A 10,754-nucleotide genomic window follows, 5' to 3' on the forward strand; every position below is an offset into this window, starting at 1 on the left:
CTTCAGGGTCATTAGGAGCTTCAAGATTTACTCCAGTCTTCCAAGGGCTCTTCGATTTATTTGGTGACTGAATATTAGTTGTTTCATCACCACTTGATGCAATTTCAACCGCTTGTTTTTCATCCGAACCTTTTCTTACATCTGATGCACTCGACTCAATATTCAATCGTGACTGTGCTTCAATTTTCTCTAATCTTTGTTGTAGTTGTTCTTCTATCTCTTTTGAATCTGGTAAAGATATCACTTGCGATGACCACCATGATGACGCTTCATTAAAGACTACAATTCTGGATACATAGCATTTATTTGTGCTAGAATCACAACATTTCCATTCTTTTCGTTGATTATCATATTTAACGAATATACACCTGATTGCTTTCTTTTCAAATTTTGTACGCATGTGATCTGGTACAAATACATAGCAAACACAACCAAACACTTTGAAATGACTTACATTTGGCTTTAAATTCCATAATTTCTGGAATGGTGAGATAAATCCAAGCCTAGCCTTTGGCAATCGATTTATCACATGAGCCGTGGTTGTCATACACTCTGCCCAAAAATTTGCAGGTATATTTTTGGCATGTAACATACTACGACATACCTCTACCAGATGCCTATTCTTTCTTCCAGCAACTCCATTTTGTTGCGGAGTATAGGGACATGTCAGTTGTCGCCGTATGCGATACTGCTTCAAGTAATCCCTAAATTCATGAGAAGTATATTCTCCTCCATTATTTGTACGCAAGCACTGAATATTGTAGCCGAGTTCTTTTTCTACCTTCTCTTTGAAAGTCACAAATTTTGTAAAAGCTTCTGACTTATCTTTCATAAAATCAACCCACACGTACCTTGAATAATCATCAATAAAAGTGATCATGTACTTGTAACCACTTATTGAAGCTTGCTTAATGGGTCCAAAAACATCTGAATGAACTAACTCAAGTGGACGTCTCGCCTTATAATTAGAATCCTGAAAAGGTAATTTGTGTGCCTTTCCATATTGACAACCAGCACAAACAATGCCATCTCGAACATTAAGTTGGGGAAGACCCTTAAGTGAAGCTTCTTTCATCATCATCTTTAACATGTTATAGTGAACATTTCCTAACCTCGCACGCCGTAATTCTGGCGTCTCATTCTTCCTTGTTTTATCGACATAGGCTTCTTGGGCCGACATAACATATATAGAATTCAGTCTTCGTCCTTCCATAATCGGTGCACTTGGTGGATTAAACTTTTTATATATCTTAACATCATCAGGATAATAAACAACATAATTACCTGAAGATGTAATTTGTGAAACTGACAAAAGATTTTTCTTCATACCTTCGACATGAAAGACATTGTCCAGCTTAACTTTTTCAGAGTTAAATCGAGGCGCAATAGTAGTTTTGCCAATGTGAGTGATTGGCAATCTTGAGTTGTTAACAATAATCACATGATGTGCTCCAGGGACATTTTTTGTGTTTTGTAGCTATTCTATGTCTCCTGTCATATGATTGGAACACCCAGAATCAACTATCCAATCTTTCTCATAACTTAAATCTTTGTGATGGGATACAATTTATGCCATATCTTCATTTAGATTAGTTTCATTTATCGTACATAACGCATGGAAATCCCATTCATCTTCGCTCTTAGTTTCAGAAAATGTTGCTATATTTCCTTCGGCCACTTTGCTCCAACAATCACGTGCAAAATGACCTCTCTTACCACACTTGCTTTTAGCATTGCACAACTTCCTTCTGCTTTCTTTGTGCATTATACATTCCTTTTCCTCGATCATAATGTGCTCCCCCTTGTTGAGGACTTCTCCATGTTTGCTTTTTCTGCCAACGATCTTGCTGTTGTTTTGGCTTGTGGTCATTATTGAATTTTGAACCACCTTCTCGCCCATTTGAATATTTTTTAGTGAATCGCTAAACCCCGCCCGCAATTTATCAATATCGCCCACATTTTATAAGGGTATTCCAAAATACCCTTACTAAAATTGATTTAATAAAAAAAAAAAAAATTTGACCCGCCCAAATTACCCAGACCCCAACCCCAACCCAAACCCTAATTCAACATTTCAACCCTCTCTCCCTCAACTCTCTTCTTTCTTCTCTCTTTGAAAAAACCAATCCCCATAGCAGCGGCGGCGGCGCGGTGCAAGAGGTCCCGGTGGACGAATCGGTCTCCAGAAGCGGCGGCGGCAGCCAGGCTTCGACGGCAAAGCTTCGGCGAATTATCATTGTTGGCGGCGAATTCCCATCGCCGGTTGCCAATTCCCAGTGTTGGAGGCGAGTTCCACAGCGTCGACGGCGATTTCAGGAACCCCGGCGGCGAGGGCTTTCCCCTGTGGCCGTACAGGAGGCGGCGACGTCGAAGGTTAGTTATTTATTTCGATTTTTTGTTTCAATTAATCAAAAATTAAGTTTCGATTAATCTGAAATCATGTTTTGATTAATCTGAAATCTGAAATTAATCTGAAATTATGTTTCGATTTTGTGTTTGTTGTTGAAGTTGGAGTTGTTGCTGAAGTTGGAGTTGTTGTTGAAGGTTGTTAATCAGCTTTTCGTCACGGAGTCGGTGGCGTTGAAGGTCTGTGGGTGTCGAGGCTCTAATGTCGAAGAATAAATGGACGTCGTGGCCCACTACGGCGGCATCGACGGAGGTAATTCTTCCGATTCCTCAATCTCGAACATACACATGGCTGTTATTGTTATTTTTAAATGGCAGTACCTATGATACACCATTTTTGTGAGATAATACAACCTAGCATCAAATGTTTTTTGAAAACATTTAGACAGTGGTGGTACCATTTTTTTTAGACAGTTGAACCACACCAGTAACGTTTTTTTTTGGACATTTCACCTATTGATGTAATGTTTTTTTCAGACATTTTTCCTATGGTGAAAACGTTTTTTCTAAACATTTGATCATAGGTAGAAACGTTTTTTTTTTAACATTTGGCTTATGGTGGTATCGTTATTTTGACACGGTTGATCGTTGGATATAAATTTTTTTTTTGGACATTTCTTTTTTTGTGGTACCGTTTTTTACAAACGGTTCTATTTTTTCCCTAATAATTATGTCTACAAATATTTTTTAGCATAAATATTGATATGTTGTATGTTTTTTGTCATAGTTTAACTAAAAGCAATTACAAATTAAAACTTGTTTAATTAATTAATGAAATTAAAATTTAGTTTGGTGAATTTGGAGATATGATTTTAATTTTGTAAGATTATTAAAATTGTTAATATTTGTAAATATATAATAATTTATGAATTATATTTATTGTTAATATTTGTATTTGTTTTGTTAATATTATTAATATTTATGAATTATAAATCACATAAACATAGCTAACATTGAATTAAATTCATAAAATTATATTGTTAATATTTGTATTTGTTTTGGTATCAATAGCATCCATTAAGACGTATTAGTGTTGATTTTGAGGATGATAATGATGATGAGACTGTCGAGGGATCTGGTCCTCGACATGCACATACTAGGGGATTGACTGCATCAGTTAGGAGGGAGAGAGGGGCAGGTAGAGGTCGTTCTAGTCAGAGTGACGTAGGTAGTGCTTCTCAGGCTGGGGATGATGAGTTGGATGAGGCTGAGCATATGATATTGATGGAACAGGATCGAGTGCTTGGTTTAGATCAGGGTGTAGGTGAGGATAGATTTGAGGACAGGGGAGATATTGGTGGGTCTACCGGAGGGTCTATTAGAGTTCAGGTTGATGTTGGTATGCGTATGCGTCGAGGCAAGAGGGGTAGGTTCCAGAGGGCAAAGCCTAGGGTTGATTCAGGGGCTGGTGAGGCAGAGGGTAGTGGTTTGGATGTTGTTTCTCATCGTTTGAGAAAGGGGAAAGGGAGGGATGAGTGCTGGGAGGTTAAGGAGGCGATGCCTGGTGGTCCAGTTGATGGGAGTGTTATTCCGAGTTTCGGTGCTCACATTGCCGCCCTTGTTTGGAAGGGCCCCGAGCACGAGCGGGATACGCTTAGGACTTATAATAGAAGCACAACATGTGCTCAGCTAAGGAAGTGGCGGGTAGAGTCCATGAGTGAGGAGGTGAAACAGATTGTTGACCAGAGTGGATTAGCTCACCTGCCGGATGCCATGATGTCAAACATTGATGCTCCCTTGATTTCTGCATTTGTTGAGAGGTGGCAGCCTGATACGAACTCTTTCCATATTCCATTTGGAGAGATGACTATCTTGTTGCATGATGTTGCTGCTATACTTCGGATACCCATTGATGGCTTACTTGTATCGGAGACCGGAGAGGTTTTCAGAGATGACAACCCGGCCTACGAGATCATTTCTGTGAGCTGCTTCAGGTCACTGAGGATGAGCTTTTGGCATAACCGAAACCATTGTGGGACATTGGTGGAGTCATTGTGGCAGCAATACTCGATAAATGTTGGACGACGAAAAGGGCCTCTGACATTGAGGCGATTGGATATTTGGTAGCTGTCTTGGGAATACTTTGTTTGCTGATAGGAGTGGTAATCGTCTTCTGCCGGCTAACATCCTCGAGGTGAGGAATGACTTGAGAGGAGTGAGCAAGTACTCTTAGGGTTCGGCGACTCTTGCCTACCTTTATCGCCAGCTGGGTTTAGCTTCCCGGAGCGGCTGCACTGGCATTGCAGGTTGCCTCACTTTGCTGCAGGCGTGGATATATGAGTACTTTCCTTGCTTTCGGCCCAGAAGTGGTTGTCTTGCCATTTCTCCTGATGCTCCTCGTGCTGCTATATGGGATTCGGGGAAGTCGGGTAAGGAATTTCAGAGGGTCTTGTCGTACCGGCTCCGGATTGATCAGTTGACTGCTCGGGAGGTATTGATATGGCCTACTTATGTTTTCATGTTTTTTTTTTATTTTTTTTAATTTCCATGTGTCACATTTACTAATATTTATTCACTTTGTATATTTACAGGTCAACTGGTTGCCATACTCTCCTTAGCCAGAGAAATTCGGCCGCAAGACTATACTTCCAGGTTTGTGCATATTCATTCACCTTTTATTTTTGTTTTTATTATCATAATTAATGAAATGCAAACTTATGTTGTGTACATATGGTGATTGTTGGTTTTTGGACATTTGGAGAAAATTTGGAATTTGGTGAAAATTTGGATTTTGGAGAAATTTGTTGATATGTGTTGTTAGAAATTCAGTTGATCATTCAACCCAGGTTTTGGAAATCTTGCCGATTTCCCATTTTATGGGAGATGCTGCCGAAATTTTTACGGATTTTGTATCGATTTTGTAGGATATGTTGTGTATCGGGACATTATCGAGCCATACCTTCCCGATCGGGTGATCCGCCAGTTTGGCTACGTGCAGGACGTTCCAGATGAGATCCTCCGGCCAATGAAGGTGCGTAGGCCTTCGTCTGCCAAGTCTTACAAGTTGGTGTTCTCCAGCCAACTATGTTGTCCCAGATGAGCAGTAGATCGTCATTGAAGATGTTGAATTTCAGCTATGTTCCACGCATTGATTCACAGAACGGTTAGCCATTCGCTCCAGAATATTGCACAGAGGACTACATGGACTGGTTCACGACCTATTCCCACCCTCGAGTCACTCCAGACGGTGCGCAGCGGTCTGCTGATGGTCCCGTCTCTAGGACAAGCACGGACTACGTATGTGATTTGGTGTATTTTCGTTTATTTGCAAAAAAATAATTCTCACTATGCCATATTGCAATCCCAAAGTGAATTATTTCACTAACTTTATTATCTTTAATTATTTCAGTGGGTGAACTACGCGACGGAGTGCATGCAAGGACTCATGGAGGAACATCCAAACAAAACCAGTGAGAAATACAAGAAGTGCGAGCAATTTTTTGAGGATTGGCACAGAAGTGAGGGTGTTTGAGGTGTTGTGTAGTGTTTGAGCTTATTTTGTGATAAGTAGACTTTATTTCAGTATTTCCGACTTTATTTTAGTTTTTTGCACTTGAATGTACTATTTGGACTTAAATAACAAACTTTGTTTGAGCTTACTTTGTGATAAGTACACTTCATTTCACTTAATTGTAATTTTTCGACTTAATTATATTATTTGGAATTAAAATCATTTATAATAGTTAATTACAAACCAAAATCAAAGTAATTACATAATTTATTAAAAAAAAAAAGTAACTACATAATTAGTGCTTCACATACTAAGAATTCAAAAATCAACATCATTGATTGTTTGAACCCACTAGCACTTGTCAATCATTCAACCTATCTTGAAACTGATTCTTCCACCCAACCACACTATTATCACGCCACCAAAACCACATATATGCAATAGGTGGCATGGGGGAACCCTCTGTCAGCCTAAGATATATGTAATGTAAATACTGATCACTATGCCCTATTGCAATCTCACCGATCGGACCATCGACCTCTAACTCATTGTAAGAAGGTAATACAGTTACAGTGGCTTCAAGAGAACCATTAGGGAGGACCTTATATAGCATCACACAAACATTGAAAATGTTGGCAATCGAAAACATGTCTTGTATGGTATGCGTCCAATGCCTATCATCACAAGCATCCCCATACAAGTTAATGCGCGCAAGAGCTGCATCGACACCATCAAAGTAGATCTTCTCATTATGGGCCCGTTAGGCGACCAACTCATTGGCCACCAAACGCCTAATAAACCTCCACTCCCCCTGATTGCCGAAACGCCAATCGGCAACACACCTGAACCCGCAGTTTCCATATCCTATCACATCGAGGACCTCCTCCAAGTTATTAAAGATCTGCGAGGGAATATCGTGCTTGTACCTCCATGTGTTGAAATCTATACCTGCACCAATCCATGCACGGGTAAGTTTCACAAAAACGCAGATAGTATTATGAGAAATAATCACACATGGTGTTCAAAACTTACCACAACGTGAATGAATAGGCTGCGACACATGTCTCCTACGGCTACACTCTCGGGCAACATGCTCATGCAAACTCGGTTCCCCTCCGAACTCCTTGGGGGTGACTAGGACGACCTCGGCGCACCTCATTAACAACTGGCTCATGTATATCGGAACTATCTGGATGTAACTCCGATTCAAGTACGCGAGCAGCACTCCGAATCGTGGATGGGTCTCTACGAAGAACCTCCTCAACAAGCTCTCTCAAGCGAGCCTCATCCTGAGTGGACTGGTCAACTATATGTGCCCCTTCACCTATCACTAGTGACCTCCAAAATGGGTGAATCATGTCCAGATACAACCCTGTGCCGTTTGTGATGGAAGTGCGTATAGTACACGCACAAGGTAATCCGTGAGTACTGTGCAAGACACAACCACATCGTTCATATTCCTCGTTTCCAAGGCCTCTCATCCTTATCCGCTCATCTTCCAAAAGTTTTTGTGCGTAGTGGGAGACATTACCAACAATGTTATGAAAGGGAATCTTCATAAACATGCCTCCAAACCTACGACGAGTGCTCTCCAAAAGCTCTTTAATCTTGGTCACTTGAACTTCCGTGGCTCGTTGAACCGTCTTGAAAATTGTATCTAAGGAACCAGTCGAAGTCCCCAACCAAATTTTCAAAACAGAGTGTTGGCTCTCTACACGGCAAGTAGTAGTCTGTCCACAATGCATCACCAAGTTTGTCCATGCGGGAACAAACTTCTCCCTGTGGTCTCTCATCCAGGTGGAGGGCACATATTGTAACACGGCCGGCCTTCTTACCCATGTATCTTCCATGATGCGCACATTTCTCATGTATTCATCCTCAGTCTGAGATTCCATGATCCTCTTCCACACCCCATTCTTGAACGCAACTCCTGCTTTCATGTCTCTTCCACATTTTCTTGCAACTTGTGCCTCCACATCCCTACAATTATCGAAAAAAGAAAAAAAAAATAATAAGAGAAAAACAAAACAAATAATAAGGAATAAAAAACCAATAATAAGTGATAAAAAACAATTAAATAAAAAAAAAACAATAAAGTAATGACTTTTTACATTTCAATATGTGGTATCACTTACTTGTTGATATGCCATGTGCAGAGTAAGTGAGATGTCTCTGGGAAAATCTCCTGAACGGGTTGTAGCAAACCAGCCTCGCGGTCTGAAAAGATGGTGGTGGGGTTTAGATGGGGCCCGAGGACGTCATCCTTCAACTTCTGCAACACCCACTGATAATCCTCCTTGGTCTCCTCCCTCATAATGGCATACGCTATGAGAAAGTTTTGATTACAAGGGGTGACTCCAACAATCTCTATAAACGGCATGCCGTATCGGTTGGTCTTGTATGTAGAGTCAATACCAATGCAGTACGGCCATGTATGCACCATGTTAACCATGTCAGGGTGGGCCATAAAGCAACCAGTGAGGCGTTTCGTGGAATGAACCCTGACCCCTCGAAGATAACTGGCTTCCTCAGCTAAGTGCATAAGTTGGTCTACCACATCTCTTCCTTCAGCTTTCTCTTTCTTTATCTTTTGCCGCTCATTTTATATATGCCTTTGAGCCACTTTATCGTCCGGAAACTTATCTTTCAAGGCCACCAAGATTTGGGATGGCTTCACTTGTGCTTTGGTCATCTCCCGAACAACTTTCTTAGCGCCTGGGCTAAGGTGGCTAAGAGATCGGTGACCCTCACAGTAAACAATCAAGGGGTGGTTGTGCATCCCATTAATCCCACCCTTCACAACAATAGTGAACCGGCCTCCAGAACTTATCTCCCGAGCTTTGACAAAGAAAGGACAATCACAACCTTTGCTCTTCGTATCGTGACGCTAAGCCGCACTCATGTTCCTCTCAGCACTAACATTCTTGTGCCATCGGGTGCATCTAATATACACCGATAAACGACCATTCTTCTGTTTCTTATGAGACTGAAGCTGCACCACAAAGCCAAGAGCCACGACGATTGGACGAGTGTAACGGAAAGCCTCATCGTAACTCTGAAAAACACGATCAATCACAAAATGATGACTGTAATCAACACCATTACCGCCATAATTAGGAATCTGTAAAGAAAACAAACAAACAAATAAAAACGATCAAACACTTTATAATATTAATTAATTAAGAAAAACAATATTATTTTTTAATATTATTTCTATATTTAATTTTTGTAAAATATTATTGAATTTTATTCTTTTAAGTATTATTAAATGTCATTTTACAATATTATTAAATAAAATAATATATAAATATATTTCTTTAATATTATTTTTTACTAATTTTGTACAATTTTCAAAATTAAAATTGTATTTCCTTCATTTAATAATTAAATCTAAAAAAAAATTCTCTCTATCAAATATGTTTAAATTCGTTCAAAAATAATTAATTCTAATAGACAAATATTGTTGAACTTCAACTTTTTATCCCCCGGCCAAAACGTTTTAAAAAAAAGATTACCCAACAGGATAACCGTTTTTTACAAACATTTCACCAGCGAAAGTAACGTTTTTATTAAACTTTAGGCCAGATGGTGGAATGTTTATAAAAAATGTTTCGTATGTAACAATAAATCTTCGTAAAAAAACATTTTACCTAAGGATCAACCATTCGACAAAAAAGTTTGATGGAACGGTTAAACATGCGACAAAAACGTTAAATTCATGGTCTAACCGTATCTTTCAAACATTACACGCACCATCAGTGCAAATGTTTTCAAAAAACGGTTATCCATGGGCACAAATGTTTAGAAAAAATGTTTTACCGTTGGGCACAACGTTTTTTTCAAACATTTGTGCCCGATTCCAAGAAAAAAAAAAGAACGAAACTTTACCTTGTTTGTCGCCGGAAATGGTGACGTCTCCCGCCGTGATTGTGACTTCGGTGGTGTGGAGGACCCAGCCATTGCAACAAAGACCAAGAATTTGGAGGTCGAGAGAAGGAGGACTTAATGGTTGATATAGGAGAAAGAATTGGTAGGGTTGTTAACGGCGATTGGACTCGGTTGTGGAGCGGCGGTGGCGAGGCAACGGGCGGCGGCCGGCAGTGACGGCGCGGCGGTGCCGGAGGGTTTGTGGAGTAGTCGGCCGGCGGTGGGAAGGAGAGGGGAGGATGGAGGAGGAGGTAGTATGGAGGAGAGAGAAAATTTTTAAAAATATGGGTTTTAAGGGTTGGGTTTTGTTGGGTTGGGTTTTGGGTTTTTTCTTTAAAGGGCGGGTAATATTGGAAATGCCCATATGAAATGTGGGCGATTTCCATAGATTGTGGGCGGGGTTTAACAATGCCCATTTTTTATTGCTAAAGAGAGCCTTTTCCTCTTCTTTAACAGTATATCCACCTTTTTGTTTGTCTAAGGTTTCTTGATTAGCCAATATATTTTCCAACTACTCTAGTGTAGGTGGCTCGACCCATCCACGGGTAGCTGTGATAAGTGAACAAAACTCTGGTCGTATCCCACTTGTAATAATCCTCCGAGTCCTTGTATCGGTAATAGGATTATCCTTATCTAACTTTGTTATTTCTTGACAAAGAGATTTCACCTTTGAAAAATAATCGATAACGGTCATGTTACCTTGTTCAACAGTCATCAGCTCATTTTCAAGGTATTGTAACTTCGCGTCATTTGTTTTCTCAAACAACGTTTTCAAGCTATCCCAAATCTCTTTTGGGGTCTTTGCTTCTCGCACTTTGTGCAACAAACTATCTTCAATAGAAATAGTGAGAGCATACATTACTTTCCCGGCCTTCACATGTCATTTCTTTAATCCTTCTGCATTGCTTGCAGCTGGTGCAGTTGTATCATTTCCTCCTACAATCTCTCAGAGATCTTGCCCTTGCAAATA

The 10,754-nt window shown here is 40.1% G+C and overlaps 1 protein-coding gene across 1 annotated transcript; it reads left to right on the forward strand.

The window, feature by feature from the left end:
• Positions 1–2,507: 2,507 nt before the first annotated feature.
• On the forward strand, positions 2,508–6,063 carry LOC145609527 (uncharacterized). Its single transcript, XM_081664988.1, has 5 exons — positions 2,508–2,659; positions 3,418–4,837; positions 4,938–4,998; positions 5,271–5,643; positions 5,756–6,063. Exons 1-2 carry the CDS (start codon positions 2,609–2,611, stop codon positions 4,471–4,473), a joined length of 1,107 nt encoding a protein of 368 aa, XP_081521114.1. The 5' UTR covers positions 2,508–2,608; the 3' UTR covers positions 4,474–4,837; positions 4,938–4,998; positions 5,271–5,643; positions 5,756–6,063.
• Positions 6,064–10,754: the final 4,691 nt, after the last annotated feature.

The sequence above is a fragment of the Chenopodium album genome, chromosome 3 (assembly GCF_948465745.1).
Source record: "Chenopodium album chromosome 3, dcCheAlbu1.1, whole genome shotgun sequence".
Classification (NCBI taxonomy): domain Eukaryota; kingdom Viridiplantae; phylum Streptophyta; class Magnoliopsida; order Caryophyllales; family Amaranthaceae; genus Chenopodium; species Chenopodium album.